The following is a 17,636-nucleotide window of genomic DNA, read 5'->3' on the forward strand; positions in this document are numbered from 1 at the left end:
TGACTGGAACGTGAAGCCGAGGCTGTGAGCCAAGACTTCTGCAATGTAAATATAAGAGACGCTACGCAGATGTGACCAGGACACTAAACCTAGACTGACAACTTTTGAGTAAGCATCCACTTAATTTAGAGACAGAATGTCTGTGCTATTAGCAAACGAACTGCTAAATACTGTCCATTGTGAAGCAGGCCAAAAAGGTTATTCCAGAAGTCCTGCTCGCAGTTTTCTACATCCAGTTCATCCTCAGTATCACGAGAAGCTGCCAAGCCAGATGAGCTTCATGATTACCTGAATATGTTTAATCTCCTTTTCAAGATCGCTGTCTCTTGCTTGCCCAGATCTCATCCAGGAAGTCCCAATATGAATATTTGTATTCTGCGCCCACGGTTCTCAAAGTCAAGCATGGTACGCACATTAACAAACATCACCCACGGATGACTGTGATAGGAGCTCTTGCTACAAACAACCAGTTTTCAGTAGACAAGACCAGTTTCCAATCCTGAAACCAGTGACTCAGCTGAGCAGCGAGAAAAGAAGCATGCGTATTGTGCACTATAAAACTGTCTTTCAGGGTGAGGTTGTCAACCGACATCGAAGAGTGTTGCTTGTCATCAAATGCTTGTACAAAACACATTGAGAAAGGCTTTTTTTTAACTACACTAACACAATCTTCACAGGCGCCACTGAACCACTTGCCAAATTTGCCTCCCTACAACTTTCTATACTTCTGTGTAGATCCAGAAGAGATCCAGCACACACTGCACAGGCACAAGTATGAGTGAACATTTGCAGAGTGAGCAGCCATACTGTCCAGAATTGCACAAAGAGATGATCTTGAAAACTAGATTCTTTTGTAAATAGATCTATCCCAGAATTTTTTGATCACATCTTGTATAATCTCTTTAGTCTGGGTCTCCTCCCAACTGACCATCCAAAGTTAGACGACTAGATATCCTGATAAGATGAACCTGTATGTACCAGTAACTATCTCACGATACTCAAGTTCTTTGGCAACAACTCTCCTCTAGTGCAGAGGCAGCTGTCCATTCCTGTTTTTGGATGAGAATCATGGTCTCCCATTGATGGTGCTAACTATGTTCTGTCACCTCATTGTCAACTGTGCGTTCTAACAGTCATATTCAGAAAGGCAAAAGGACTGCGTTAGATTCTTAAAACCAACACCCTCCTTACTCTGAGTGTGCCCTGAGATCCTGTCTATGAATGCCAAATACGTAATTTGTTTGTAGCTCTCAATTCAAATCCAAAAATGTATGCATAAATACATAAGTAAATATGCCAGAGGATATTTACTCTTTCGTTTTGGCAAATGTGTACATAATAAAGAACCATACTGTTTTACTTAACTGGCAGCCTAAGTGTGGTTGACAGCCTTTATGAACTAAAACTTTAAAGATACATGATAACAATGACCCAAAGGTGGCAGCTTTAGAAGTAGAAACGTCAGCTGCAGCTTCTCTTTGATAGTCTGTTCACTTATAACTTCTTTAGACATAAACTTGGTTTAAATGTAAGGGGAATGCTGAGGTTAAGCAAGTTAAGCTTTTGGATGAGCTCTCCAGCCAAAGGCGGCATTCATTTGGCTTTTCCTGCTTAATTTTGGTTAAGTGGAGCCTCGAGTGTGATGATGAACTTGAGCCCTTGTAACAAGCTTGGTCATAGCCATCAGGCTCGGTATGAGCCAGAAACTCATCCAACCAAGCCTGCGCTCTTGTCTCTGCTAACCACAGCTCTCTCATCCTCTCTGACATTTTTGTGTCATGGTGCCCGGTGCAGTAATAAGACCAGAAGAGCCTGTTTGAAAACAAAATACACACTTCAAGTCTTTCCATAAAGGACTATAGAAGGAACAAAGACCATGAACAGGGGGTTTTAAAATCACTGATAAATGATGTTCCATATGTATTAGATCATCTGATATGCAGTTAACATTATTATATGGGCTGTCACAGCAGAAGATTTGTTTTCATTCGGCCTCAAAAGGCCATTTTATTTCTTTCTTTCTCTCTTGTGAGACACGAACTTCCATGGATTCTGGTTCCTCTTAGTTTTACTTGGGCAGTCCATCCAGGTATATTAACAGCTGTGAAAATATATTTGATGATCATAGATCATTGCAACTACAGCTGATCCACAGCTGTCATGTTAAAGCCTCCAAAATCAGTTCTATTCAAATTTTCACATTAAAATTCTGCAAACAATACCCACAGTGACAAAGTGTTTTCTTGAGGTTCGCATACTAATTGTGCATAAGTATTCACAGCCTTTGCTCAACACTTTGTTCAAGCAGTTTTGGCAACAATTACGACCTCAAGTCTTTTTGAGTATGATGCTACAAGCTTGGCACACCTTTTTTTGGGGACTCTCAGGCTCCATCGGTGCACAGATATTTTCAAATCTCTCCAGAGCTGTTCAGTCTGGTCTCTGGCTGAGCCACTCAAGAACATTCACAGACGGGTCCCAAAGCCACTCCTTTGTTATCTTGACTGTGTGCTAGGGATGTCTCTGTACTCTGTATTCATCTTTCCCTCGAAAAAACAAAACAAAACATCCCCACAGCTTGATGGTGCCACCACCATGTTCAATGTAGGGATAGTATTGGCCAGGTAGAGAGTCTTTCAGGTGCCTTTTGGCAAACTCCATGTGGGTTGTCACAGTTGTCACAGTGACAAAGTTTTAGTGGGGGGTGGCTTCCATCTGGTCACTCTACCATCCAAGCCTGATTGGTGGAGTGCTGCAGAAATGGCTTTCCTTCTCAAAGTATCTTCTTTTCACCACAGAGCAACGTTGGAGGGATGCTTGTGCCAGTAAGGGCATCTGGTGTAAAAATCTGTGGCATGGAGTATTTTTTCTACAGTCACCTTTTTCAGTCACTATGTGTTTATACACCACTCTTCATTTAATTATTAGTTATTATTAATCTCTCTTGTTTTTTCTTTTGTTCCTTTTGCGGTTATGTTGTTGCAGTTATTAATAATCTCTGGCTCTTTTCCACAGCATGTCTTTGTCTTCATCCACTCATCCCCAATCGGTCGCAGCCCATGGCCGTCCCTGCCTGAGCTTGGTTTTGCTGGAGGTTTTTTTTCTGTTTAAAGGAAGGATTTTCCTTCCCACTGTCGCCAAAGAGCCTGCTCATAGGGGGGCATGTGATTGTTGGGGTTTTCTCTGTTTTCTTTGTATTATTGTAGGGTCTTTACGTTACTATATAAAGTGCCTTGAGGCAACTGTTGTTGTGATTTGGTGCTACATAAAGACTCAGAGGTATGGTGCTACATACGTCTGAGTCATCATTGGTGACGACCTAAGCAACTTTGTAGCATTTTGTACTCTTTGTAGAAGGAAGAGGCACTTCTGGTTTACATCAGAAATAAGGAGACTGCAGCATTCTTGCCTCAAGAAAATAAAATGTGTGCCCTTTTCCAGGCTGGAGGATTATAACAATGGTGGATGGCATGCTGACCAAGACTGATTTAGCATTGCTGTGGAGTCACAGACTGAGATGGTGTTTGTAGATGACTTCATTCTTAAACCAGACTATATAATGACTACATTTTTTAGTTTTGCCAACAGTATTAGTACTGTCCACTCTGTTGTGGGGAAAGTTGCACATCCCCTTTCGGAAATCTCCAGCTCCTGCAGTAGTTACACGTCCACTCAGGAATGTTCAACCAATTTTCTCACACTTCATGAGAAATTCCTGACTCTTTCAGCCTGATGCTGTCCAGGGAGACTCTGTAACTTTGGGAAGCAGGTTTTAAGACCACACTGAGTACTTATAGGAGAATCAGAGAAGACATTTCCTACAGTTGTAATGCTTTTTATGTGGAGCACAGGTGGGGTCAATATTTATTTATTTGGTTTTTTTAGACTTTGGTGTTCATGCTGCATTTCTACAAAGATTTATGAGGTCCATTCTTTATTCTCTGTTTAAAAAGAGACCATTTCTGAGAAAAACTCTCAAACTCTGAGATTAGATTTTTGAGGGAAAATGCACAATATTTTGTTGCAGTCAAATTCACTAAGGGAATAATAATAATAACTGTAGCTCTAACTCTAATTTCAAGCTTTAAAGAGACACTGTCATAAAATGGGTGGATTCAGAACATAATAACACGCTGAATTAGACGGGCTTTGTGCGCAACATCTGTTGTTTCTGCAGTTTCATGCAGTAAAACTGCAGTTTTACAGAGGCTGGTGGATTAGAATTTCAGCTTTTTATCTTTATTTATTTTGGCTTTCATTTTTCTAAATGTCCATTTTTTTCACGTAAATTGAAGTCTAATCTTACATATTGCCTCCCTTCATCAATGTATTTTTTATTATCATTATTATTATTCATTTCACAGGTTTTCTTCCTAATAGTTACAACTTTCACATCAGAAAATGTCGGATTTATTCCTACTTTTGCCTGTGCCTTTAAATATATATCTTGTAGAAACCTCCTTTCCCCAGTTTGTTTATTTATTTATTTATTTTCCATTTTTAGAATATTTTAGGATTTTTGAATTTTATTATTAGCTGACAGTTAACTTTTTGTATAGCTTTATTTATTTATAGTATCTGTTTTTTTCCTTTGTATTTATTTATTATATGTTCTTATTCTTTGCAAAGCACTTTAGCACTCTTTCCAAAAACCTTACTATTTCTGTTGTTACCTTTATTTAATATGCCACAGTAGTAAATCAGTACCTAACTATTGAATTTTTAGACCCATAAAGTAACGCATTGAGAAAAAAGGATAAGAAAAATACAGCTGTCCTTGTGCGTCTTCTTATGTGTGCTCTAAATACATTTTTTATGAAATACACAGAATGAGCAGAATACCAGAGGGACACACAGTTGACGCAGTTCTTTAACAATAGAGCAGATATCATATGTTTCTCATCTGCAGCGGCTGGTTTCCATGACCCACTTGGAGACTCAAACTATATGCACATTAGATCATTGTTCTTTATTCTGTCTTAATTTAAAACAAATGCGCTGCACTTATCATGTCCGCATGCTCAGAGGGTCGCTGACTGTTTATGTACATTTCAATTAGGTCTAATCTTTGGGTCCTGCTGCTGCAGTCGCTGGATGAAAACCACTGTCCCCTGAAGATGCACTGTAAATATAATGATGATGAACTTTCCATGGAAACTATTTGTGATGATTGAAAGCCATACTGTCAGACTCTGTTCTTTCCTTCTGTTCTTGGCCTCCTAGCTCAGCCAACACATAATAGAACCTGGACATTAGGAAGGGTTTTCTGATTACCACTGTCTCTGTAGAAGCACTCTGCGCACATTACGTCATAGAACTGGATTTCTGCTGCGTTTGCTGTACAATGAAAACAGGACTAATAGGAGTGTTTAGAGTCTTATGGAGGTACAGATGTACAGTGTCTCCTTCCTGTTCTTTTCAGAGTGCTGATAGAAAGACAAGGTGTTCCTGTTGTGGCTCAGACTGTTAAAGAATTAAATTAACCAGAAATGAGACGAGTCTTAAGCGAGAGTTAGATCTTAACGTAAATCCGGCTAGCTTGTAATGAGACGCTGATGATTCTAGCAGGCCGAGCAGGCCATCCACATGTTTCTGTGATCTGGACCAAATGGAGACACCTCAGTGAGTGAGAAAGTGCAGTAGGAACATAAAATTCACCCAAAAATAATTGTGAAAGCTCCTAGCTTCTTCTCTTTGCTGGCATTTCACCTCTAAAATTTGTTGAAGCAGCAACAACAGTCACAACACATTCAAACCTCTGTGGTTTGTCTGCACTTGGAGCACGGAAAAGAAAAATGAGGAAAGTTGGCCTGAGGACCGTGTGATCTCATTACCCCACAAATTCTGTGAGCACAACATAATATGATGTTATATCACCCTTAGATATTCCTGGAATGCTGCTTTTTTACAAGAGTCGACCGGAGTGCATTTCCCCTCAAGAACCCCTCATGCTGATTTGTAGAGTTTGGCTCTTGTAGCGCAAGTCTAAGTTGGTTTTAATCAGGACTTTCCAAAAATAAAGAAACAGCATTCCTAACTGTCCTACGATTAATCTCATGAGTTAGTGTCCTGTGTACGAATGTCTTTGGTTAGAACGGATAAGTCCGCAGATTTAACGGGGGATGCGGGGATTTATTGGAAATCATGGTGGCATTTTGGATTTTCCAAGGAACAGTTGGAAAACAGTTGGTAACAGAGAGGAAAACAACAACTTGTTTTTCTGCCTTCTTAATAAAACAGAAAAAAAAAATAGAGTGAATTCCAGTCACCATGATACATGCAGCACTTATAAATAATAAATAGCTTCCAGTCATATAATTTCTACATACATGCAAGTTTAGCTTTTTGTGTTAAACTAAGAGAAATAAAGGTTTTACAACAGGTTTATTATCATGTAATAGCATGAAAAATGCTATTACATTAGTAATAGTGCACTAATTGTAAGATTTTTCCCTAATACCAATATAATCTGTATTGATCTCATTGTGTTATTTGAGGAGGCAACAGAAAAAAATCACAGTTGACTGACTAAGATTGCAGTGTCAGTATTTAAGGTCAGATTGCAGTGTCAGTATTTAAGGTCAGGATGTGAACTTTTCAAGCAAGTAATCCAAACCATGCAGTGACATTAACGTTATCTTGTGGATGGGCTCTTCTCAAGGATTTTCTTAGGTTGAGTTTGGTCAGATTTTGGTGTCTTCTTTCTGCCATATGATGACAATTGTCTCAGCCCATCTCAACAAGAACTTTTATTCAGAACTATTTAACCTACAAATAAACATCCTTCCTTTGCTAATGTGTTTATATTAATCTAATCATAGCTTTGTAGTTAGACTCCAGGTGATTGAGCATTTGGACGCAGAGATGGTGCATAATGGTTACCACACCGATGCTTCTGGGTCATTTCACTCCTTTAGGAACCTTTCTGAGAAAAAAATTGACAATCCAGCCTTTCTAATTTAATCGCATGTTCAGAGGGAGACCAAATCAACGCTCTCTGCTGTGTTGCGTTTTATCCCCTTGGTGGAAGTGCAGTATTTAAAGCAGATGTGTACAGCTTTAATAAAAACTTGAGCAGTGAGCAGGAAGTTCAACATCATGTTTCCTGATGTGCGATGCACTGCTGAGGTTGAGCAGCGAGGGGTGGGGTATATCCGCTATGTAATCTTGACATGTTCAGAACTGCTGTTTATATTTGTGTTTATGTTCTCGCTAATCATCAAATGCCACGATAATCAGCCATATCAGTAGAGCTCTGTAGCGCACATCTGACTCCCAGACTGGAGTCGAGTACCGGTGAATGTGGGAACATGTTCATGAATAGTGGTATTGTAAAGCGCTTTGGGTGCCTTGAAAAGCGCTATATAAATCCAATCCATTATTATCCATTATTATTTGCACAGCAGGACCTGGCATGTGTGCTCAAGTTAGATGATGTTTTTTACCGTGGAGCTGCTGATATACACAGTGTCTATGATTCATAAAATAAAGCACACTGTGCATCTCAGTGCTGATTTTTATTCTCTCTCTTTCAGGCCCCAAGCTGTCAATGGGAAAACAAGAGGCCTTTGAGATCTTCATAAGAGACCATGAAGACCACCTAACCATTGAAGACAACAAGAGTCTGCTGAAACAGAGGTTTATGACTAGTAGAACAAAATATTATCCTGATAATGCCCAAATTAAGGCAGACTACTTCAACGTATAAGCAGTACCACAAAGTTCAGCATTTCAAGAATATCGTTTTCTTCTCGGGCACCTCTTTCTCTAACACCAGGAATCAGTCTGAGTGGTCACATGAATGTGGTTAGCAAAGTCACATTCACTCAGGAAAATGATTCTTTGCCCTCATAAACACAGAGCAATAGTTTTGAGTAAAATTCAATTTACATATATAAAATCAAAAGTTTATTTAGTCAGATAATTAATCAGTAAGGAAATATGTAATCCAAATAAGGTAGTTTCTTTTGTTTGAGTTCCATTAAATTTTACATTTTACTTTGTACTTATGTGTGGAACTTAAAGAAACTTAAAGTTAGCATTGTGGACATAAAGATTTTTGGGTGGATCAGTCAAGGTGGGCACGACTTTTTTTTTCCATTTCCAGAATTCTCAGAATCAGAAATGGAGGAGCATGTGACTCTACTTCACTTTGATATATATTCACTATTGATATAACCACCCTCCACGTCATGATGCTTAATCGACGTAATTAACTTGTAATTAATTTGATGCAGGTTGGAAAAAATTGCACAGAAATAAATTATTTTTCAAGAATAATTAAATAGATTCAACATCTTTCTTCAACAGAATTGCAGACTGCACAGATGGTACCTTCCCAAAGGAAAAAGTAGTATAGCTTACTAGGGTATATTAGACTTAACAGTTACTATATACAGTAATGGACTTCTATACATTTTACATGAGATCAAAACTTTGGGTGTAAGATTCAGATAATTATTTATTAAAAGCTAGACATTTTAAATGAGAATAAGAAAGAAAAGTATGTCTTTGTGCCCCCCTTTTCCCTGTTCATGCCCTATCGGCCCCCCTGGCTAAACTTTGCTAGATTCGCCCCTGCACAGTTACCAGCCGTCAGCTACGTAGAAAAGGATCCTGGTCTAGAGTAATATTAAATAAATTCTAACAACAGCTTATCAAGCTTAAACGTGCTGCTGTTGTTCAGCCGCTGGTTTCCTCTTTCTGGTGCAAAGTGGGCCAAAACCAAAGAAAAGAGATGGACTCTTTCATGATTGAAGTAGCAATAGGAGAGGGAGGGAGAGAGAAGAGGCAGTCGCTCCATATATTGGTTGTTAAGCTTAACGTGGGAATGCTTTACAAACATTCAGAGATGAACTTACACACTTGCTTTACTTCTCTCTGGGATAACTTCCTCGGAGATGAAATGCCAGTTTGGTAGCGAGGCTACAAATACACACAGCCGCTCTATCACGTGAGCATACTGCTCCGACGTGCTAGGGTTATGGGCCGAGTTACGCCGTGTTGCAAGTTTTGTGAGGTGCTTTTTGATATTTAACGGGTCGGATTACATTTTTTATTTCTCTCCGATATCCGATCCAGTAATTTACCTCAGTATCAGACCGATACCGATACGTAATATCGGATCGGTCCATCTCTAGTAAAGACACATTATTGCTTTATTGTTTTTCAGTGGATTTTCTATCCTCAAGAGATGCCAGACATTTCCACAATCCAGATGTATAAACAGCACAACAGGCCAGAGGAAGCATATGTAAATGTGATTTTGGGGGTGAACTTTGCTTTTAATTCTTTGATTCTTTTGAACAGATCAGCAGAGGCCCGGAAACTTGGAGAGGAACTGAATGAAGCCAGAAACAAAATCAGTAAGTTTTCTCATTCTTTTTGAAAAACACATTACACTCAAGAGCTGCGTATTGTTCAGGTGTGCAGTCTTCTGTCATAGAATAGAATAGAGCCCTCTATTCAAAAGAAAGACATAAATAGTAAAGACATCATCAGGAATTAATAGCAAACAGAAGAGAGGGATATATACAAAACAAGAGAAAGGCACACATTGGAGAGCAAATTGCTGGGAAGCAGTGCAAAAGGACTTGATCATCCTAATGGAAACTGAGATACAGTTGATAAGACGCTCCATTTAGTTCAGTGGTGTGTTCTTCTGTGTTTAATTCGCCACAAATCAGCAGCAGAAGAGCTAACATAGCATGAAGCAAGCTAAGACCAAAGAGCGAGCAGTTTGGAGGTTCATGCTGCGATAACAACAGCCTTTCGCTATATGTTTCAAAAGGTTTTTTCTTTTTCTGTGTGTTCGGAGATACAGTGGTGTAAAAACAGTGTTTGCCCCTGCTCCTCACATGTAGGTTTGGATTTTTCCCCCTTAATAAGAAACACCTTTATTTAGAAACTGCATTTTGTGTTTACTCAAGTTATCTTTGTCTAATAGTGAAATTAGTTTCATGATCTGAAACATTTAAGTGTGACAAATAAAAAAATACGAATTAAGGAACGGGACAAAGACTTTTTATACCACTGTATAGGAAGAAGCTGAAAGGGCGTCGATTTGATGTTGGGAAGCTTCTGATGTTACTATGGCAACATAACGTCCTCAGCTCGATTAATATTTAATATTTAACTAGTTTCATATTTTACTTCACCTTTTTCTGTCTGACAATAGGCGACAATAATGCAGTTTTATTTTTCTTGGATTTGTTGTCTTGTGTCTTTACTTTTGAATATTTCCCAATTTAGTTATTTTGGTCAGTTATTTTAACAAGTTTCATATTAATACATTTGAAACAGCCTGAAGATTTCCACATTTGGATTTCCGGTTACTGAAGATTCCAACCTGTGCTTTTTACTTGGCTGTCACTCTTGTGCTCTTCTGTGTAATATCCATAACGGGTAAACTTGGCATTGGCTTAGGCCAAAGCTGAGTGGTTCTAAGCCTTATGTTGTTAGTCTGAGACTATATTCACTACACAATGTGTGTCTTCTAAATGCCCACAAGTGACCCAAAGTGCAGATTAGACAGAGACTGTCTCATTTGCACTTTGTTTCTTATTTCCAAGTAAATATTTTTATTTCTGGACTTTAATTGAGTCATAATTCAAAATAATTCTTATGTATTGTAAACTTGGTTTATGAGTTCATTCTCTGCCTGAAACAAGCTGAACTAGGAGTCTGTCATACTTTCATGTAACACGACATTCTGACACAAGATGGGGCTTCCATTAAGAGCAACGCTCTGAGAATGCAGAACCTTTTGAGGAACCGAGCTAAAAGAATTACGTTAAATAGCAACAGACATCTGAAAACATTCCAGTGATGACTTTCTTGATGTAGGCTAGATGCACTGAGTCTTCTTCTTCTTCTTCTTCTCCTCTCACTATGTGTTTATACACCTCTCTGCATTTAACTATTAGTTATTACTGATCTCTCTTGTTTTTTTCTTTTGTTACTTTTGCGTTTCTTTATTTTTTTCATTTCAGTTTTGTGCAGGTAAAAAAAAACCTTCATTTTAAAAACTCCTACAGCTGTTCCATACAGAAAAAAAAGGAAAAGCAGAGAAGGTGCACTTTAACCCTCTCAGGCTCAAATTAAACTTTTTGTTGCTAATGCACAACCAAGTCCTGCAGTGGTACTTCTGAGTAAAAAAAACTCATAAAATATGTATGTGGGGTAATCAGGTTGTTAGTTTTTAACTGTTGCAAATCGGTAACGCCTGCCTCGAGAGGGTTAATATAGAAATCATAAAAGATGCCTTGTTAGAAGCTCAGTATTGTGTCATAACCTGCTGCTGTTTACAGAAACACTAAAAGCCGAGTCCTGTCGCCGCTGGCAGTGGGTTTAAATGATATTAATGTTTGGTTGAACTTTCCAGTAAACTCAGAGCAGTTAAAATGTGTTTTTATCTGGTTTGCGTTTACTACTGCAAGCTACATTTATAAATTTCCCTTCTCTGTCTGTGGCTCATTTCACATGCCGTTGAAATGGATAGGTTTACACCAACGCCTGGCATCAGCGCTGCCTCTGAGCACGCTCAGTGGTTTAGTAGCATTTGCCCGTTAGCACCACACATGCCAGTGCACACTTATCACCCTCTGAATTAATTTTTTTGTCTTTAGCCTTCACTGCATGAGGTGCTGACATAGACGAATCTGTCACATGTTATGCAGAAATCAACCCTGGCAGCATGCAGATTATTAGCTCTTTAAATGTGTTCTGCAGACCACACAGTGAGGCTGAAGTGAGGAAAAACTGGATTTTTACTAATTTATCCACATTCCTCATCTTAGTCAAACATCTCAATGCTGTCAAAGCTTATTACATTTTTAGGTGCACAGAGCTGCATTCTTCCTGGATGAGAGATGGTGCTTTTAGCGGCTGGAAAGTGGCTCGCTGTGTTTTAATGCCATCTTGGAGGGTTTGCTCGGAAACTTTACACCACCTGTGTCTCATGGTTAAAGGAGAACATGGAAACTTTTAGGATAATATGAGGTGCTTTTTTCTAAAGCACCCAACTTGAGGGTTAGAGGAAGCATCAGTCTCTAGTTTATGCTGTATTTCTTGGCCTCACTATGACTCTAGAGATCAGTCCTACTGCAGAGACGCATTCTGAAACCATAGGTCGAAAGAAGATATATCTATTTAGAAAGTCACAGATCCACATCTTCTGTAGCAGGAGTATGAGACTGATGTGATTCTGAGCTCCCACTAAAGCAATTTGTGTGAAGTGGCGAGAATGAGAATCAGTACCTCAAAGTCTGAGACCGTGGTTTCATGGTTCCAGAAGGCTAAGCTTTTGATCCACCTGTTAATCTATGTTTCAGTCATCATCGGTACTTGAGATCTGAGCAGTAGTCAGGAAAGTGAGCTCATGAATGCAGGGTTACACATACGGTGAACAGTTTGGACATCAGGATGGAGCTCAGAATAAAGCCATTGCTCTTCTGTTTCTTTGGAGGTTTTTTGAGCATTCCCAATTTGGAAAGGGAGAAATTATATATGTTATCTGGATTGGGAAATTCTTGGATGAACCAGAACATTTTGTTAGGGAGATGGACGTCTGGAATATCCTGTTTAGTCTGTTGCCAATGCTACGCTGCTATAGATACTGTATGTGCAGATTTGACCTAGATCAGTAAAACCACTGTATAAGAACATAGATTCTGAACATTCTTATTTATTTTAATTTACTGTAGAAGAACCCCAGCTGTCATAGTCTGGGAGTGTTGGTTTTGGTTTTTGTTGGATTTTTCTTGGATTACTGTATTGATTTCTTTTATTCTACCAGATTGCAAGCTTTTCTGTGACATCTTTGAGTCTTTTCATTCTTTATTTTACTTCATAGTTATTCTGGTGATGCCTTTCAGTTTTCCTGTGTTTTATTTTATGTCTCAGTTTTCTGTTTCTGTTTTCTGCAGCACAGTAATACTTTGCTGTATTTTTACAAGGCAGCTACAGTTCCAAATGCACGTTTGTGGAGGCAGGAGGTTGTCCTAAAACAAAATCATTAGCGCTTTCTGAATATTCAAGTGGTTCTGTTATATATTTATTCCTGAGAAAAATTTCTAAATTCCAGATTTCTTATATAATGTTCCTAGAAACACACGCCTCCTGTTTTTACACCAGTTTTAACATCCTTTGGTGGGGCGGTTCTGTTGTTTCTTACTTTATTGAGGAATTTGGGCCAAGCATGTGACACCGTCTTTGGTATCACTTTGATTTCACCTTCGCTGAAGTGACCCACAGATGCAGGATAAGTGAGTATGCAGCTGGAGATGTGCCACACTTTTTAGAACAAATACCAGAAGAGAAATATTGTAGTCTTTGTTAACATGAACTGCATTTTACTGTGCTGACTGTTTCTGTGATTAATTCCTGTGCTATCAGCCGTATATTAAAGTGGTTTATAAAAAGTCCATAGTTTAGGTCAAAGCCTCAGTCAACAGCAGCATGAACCCAGCTGCCCTACAAAAATGGAGAATGTTTAGTGCAGCTCTCTGTTTAATAGAAACAAATCTTGCTTCCTGTGTTCTTGCGGTTCTTTATTTGTCTTGTGAATTTTAAACATTTACCAGATTACTTTGTGGATATTATTCTTCATCTACACATAGGTCAGATGCTGGAAAGCTGGGCTGCAAGTATGGTGCTCAAATCTCACCTCACTTTGGTATTTATGTGGCATATCACATTCAACCTCCCGGCCACAAAAATCACCAAATATTTATTGAGGCTTGTAGCTTGAAACCAGCCTTTAAAGTCGACAGCACGTCTACTGACGGTGGTGTGGGGGGGAAACCCTGTGTGGTTTGGAAGAGTTTTTGGTGTTGAGCTCACAATCTTGTCCTGGATGGAGAATAGAAGCACTGAAGTCTGCACCCCACCTATACTTGACAAATATCCTGGATTTTTGTTGTTGTTGTTTTGGTCTGTTTTGGGACTTGAACTGGCTTTTGTGACCAAAAAGTTTTGATTCTTTTTTATTTCTCTGATCATTGGTGGGACAGGTAAAAAAATTAATCTGTTGTACATTAACCCTTTTGAAACCAGAGTCATATTGGGTATATGGTGTCTCCTCCCTCCCACTGATACCCTGCAGATCCTGAAGAAATAAGAGATATTTGTCCCTTGGCCAGTATTCAGTCTTTTACTGTAAACACAGTTCACACAGTCACTATTGAACATTTTCTATCTCAAACTTTGGCTGCATTAATGGTAGGTGTGGTATGGTATTTAGTTGTTTAGGTTATTAGTCTAATCCTGGTCCAAATCATTGAATCAGATTGTCTGAGTCAGACACAGACTGTACATAAAAGTTAGATGTAGCAGTGGTGCTATCACCTATTGTGTTGTTTTGGAGCTTTTTACCTGTTGCTTTCTTGTTTTTTGATTGTTTTTGGTTTTTGTTTGAGCCAGAAGTGACCATGTTTGAATGCGACACTGGTTAGCTTGGATGGCTACATGCAGTTCAGTTTAATTCATTTCCATTCAATTCTATTTATATAGCGCCAGATCACAACAACAGTCACCTCAAGGTGTTTTATGTAGTAAGGTAAGACCCTATAATAATACAGAGAAAACAGACAAAACCCAAATAATCATATGACACCCAATGAGCAAGAGCTTTGGCGACAAAGGGAAGGAAAAACTCCCTTTTAACAGGAAGACGCCTCCAGCAGAACCAGGCTCAGGGAGGGACGGCCATCTGCCGTGACCGGGTGAGCGGAGGAAGGCAGGAGACAAAGACATGGATCTATAGACAGTAACTTCACCAACTAAAACTGGAGCATACTCAACATATTTCTTGGATTGTCTGTAAATGAGCCATATTTTTGTCGGACAGCTGCATTAAAAGTATTCAGAAAGGTGTCAAAAACACTGGCTGCGTTAGAATCCACGCCCCTAATAATACAAACTTTATTCCTTAAAAGAATTTAAACAAGTAAGTTTTAAAAAAAAAAGTTTGTTCTAGGCTGCAAAGATGGTTAGTTCAGCTTTAAAGTTTGATTTGTAACATAGGAGTCTATACAGTACTCACTTTTGTAGCCCACCTCAAGTGGACATTAGAAGAACTGCAGTTTTTGTAGTTCATTTTTCAAACCTATTTTAAAGAGATTGTTGCTTGGGTGCAGTCTATGAGCCTTTAAGAGAGATGTGTGACGAGTTTACACAGAAGATATTTGGAAAATATATGGCTAAATAAAAGGGTGGGGCCATGCAGGGGCTTCGAGCGAATATAACAGATCTGTTAAAGAATACTTTGGCCATGACCATGTACGGATCAGAGTGAAGACAAAAGCCAACCAAAAAAAAATGTGCTTTTTATGTTGCCTTCACGTGCTCCCTGCCCCAATTTTGTACCCTGTCATCATAGCGTGGTCATGGCATAAATATTTTTTAATCCTTTTATGTTATTATGAAAGGGGTTGTGGGTCATGTTTGAGAGAGCTGTGTCTGTTAGTGAAGTTTCAGGCTGCCCACCTCACCACAACGCGAAGCCACAGGGCGTCTCAGTACATCTACATTTTCAGCTACCCACACACAACCCAGCTTCATACTCCATAGGCATTTGGAAAAACACTGTCATCATGGGCACACTGTGTCAGGGCTGCTCATTTGTAATGTTTCACATCATCCATTCATGTGCTGTCTACTGAAACCCTCAGAAAAGTGGTCCTGGAAGACGAGCTGGTTACACGGGCACTTTGCAAACAGATTTAAAGTATTCCACAGGAGAAAGCCGAGCAAGAGCTCTAATCCAACCATTTTGTGGCGTCATGTGAGGTGTTACAGAAACCCACACCCCTTTTTCTCCCCACATACTTCATCTGGATTTCCCATTTTCTGATTTCCACTTGAGATAGGGTTGTATTATACAAAGAGCTGCAGCACAGCAGCGTCTATAAGTGAATGACACCTGTGGGCCTTTAATGGAAACACCACAGAAGATACTGCCATTCAACACTGCTTTTATCTCGTAGTCTGGCTCTGATCTAAACATGAAATAAACATGAAATTGCATCTTGTGTTTGTCTTATGGCAAAAGCATCCCTGGACATTTTTGTCCCTTTACTTACAACTGTCTTCTACTACCGAAGCGGTTTATTACCAATTTCTCCAACAATGTAATTAAACACTTCAGTTCAGCAACAGTAAATGACTTGTCCATATGTGAAGACTGCACTATAGCCACGAGAATCAACATTCACCCGAATGCCTCCTTCTTGTTGCTTCTTTGCTTACTGACTATGGAAGTTTATAAATCAGCACCATCTTGACTATTGTTCTGTTTTGATTTATTTCCTGCAGTACTGTATAGTAGATAATCATAATAAACTTGAGAAAAAATTCAACTTATGAGGTCATTGTATATAGAAGTAATCCCTGTGAGGCCTCATACTCCTCCAAACACTGTTTCACAGTTTTTTTCTATTCTTGGCTCGATATGATGATGATCATCATCATATAGATCTTAGGCAGAGGATGAACTGAGAGGCTGTACTCACGCACTTTATAAGATAAATAAGGTAAATATGAATTATTCTGAACTGTAAGTCATGCAAAGCCAGTCTAGTAGAGTTCAAGAGTAAAAATAAGAAGTTAGAAATGTGCAGAAAAGGTTAATCATCTGGAAATAAATCATAGGTTCAAATGTCTAAGAAGAATAGAGTTTGACAGGCCAACTCCAGAGGGAGCTTTAGGATTTGCGTGAGATTGTTGATTACAGTTGAATTACAAAAACGAAGTGTGAGATTTGAAAGAACTGTTATGGTTAGAAGTTTAGCTGGTGCCACTCTCAATCCTAGATAAATTGGGAGAGAGCTTATCTTACCAAAATCTAACATGCCGATCATCAAGAATAATGTTTGAAATAATGTTTTTTCTTCTGGGTTATAATGAGGACTCCCTGTATTAGGCAGCACATGGGTTTTAACTGTTTTGCATTGCAGGGGTTTTAAGTAGGTGAATGACAATCCAAAATGTTTCTTCATAAACAGTGTCATGCATTTACTCGTTTGACTTTTATGAAATCATGTGGAGCCAGGCGACCTTTTTTTAAGTTATGAAGCCCAGTGGCCTTGGAGATTGATGTGCTTTGAGTCTCTTGATGGAAATTTAAAAATGTTGTTGTCGTTCTCCTTCTCTCAGCTGAACTGAAGAAGCAGCTGGATGTGCGGAGGAGACAGAGGGCCGCTTATGGTAAAAATTATTTATAACTTCTGCCCACACCAACATCTAAACAACAAACATGCGAAGCAATTATAATTCACCACATTTCTGCACATTTCTTGCCTTTGCATTGGGATTGCAGCCTGAGGAAGTATCAGGTCTTTTTATTATCATCTTTTTGATATTGAACTCTTCTCAAAACAGGATGATAAACGCTGAGCACATTGTGGCCCCTTTTCAACTGTTACTGGTGGCCACTTCAAAGCTTTTGCAGCAAGCCTCAGTGAATGAAAGCTTACTGGCCAAAGACTGGGCGGCTCAGGCTCTAAGACGCCTTCATTTGCTCCATTCTGACTGTTTTGATCAGTGACATAAAACCTTTGATGGGGAAACCTGGTTGCAAAGCATGCAAACACCTCCCACCCAAAGGCTTTTCTTGTTATTTGGAGTTCCGCATCAGA

General features: G+C 39.1%; 1 protein-coding gene across 5 annotated transcripts in view; it reads left to right on the forward strand.

Annotated features, from left to right (window-relative positions):
* The window catches only part of kif6 (kinesin family member 6), an 86,757-nt gene that overhangs the window by 55,694 nt on the left and 13,427 nt on the right, over positions 1-17,636 (forward strand). For all 5 annotated transcript variants that reach the window (XR_014871159.1, XM_085143206.1, XM_085143204.1 and 2 more), the window contains exons 14-16: positions 7,536-7,638; positions 9,310-9,365; positions 17,155-17,205. Coding sequence is in view for 4 of the 5 variants with exons in the window: in XM_085143206.1 (XP_084999332.1) it covers positions 7,536-7,638; positions 9,310-9,365; positions 17,155-17,205 (210 nt within the window). In the remaining variant the exon portion in view is untranslated. The remainder of the gene's footprint in view (positions 1-7,535; positions 7,639-9,309; positions 9,366-17,154; positions 17,206-17,636) is intronic.

Source organism: Neolamprologus multifasciatus, chromosome 19, assembly GCF_963576455.1.
Source record: "Neolamprologus multifasciatus chromosome 19, fNeoMul1.2, whole genome shotgun sequence".
Lineage (NCBI taxonomy): Eukaryota > Metazoa > Chordata > Actinopteri > Cichliformes > Cichlidae > Neolamprologus > Neolamprologus multifasciatus.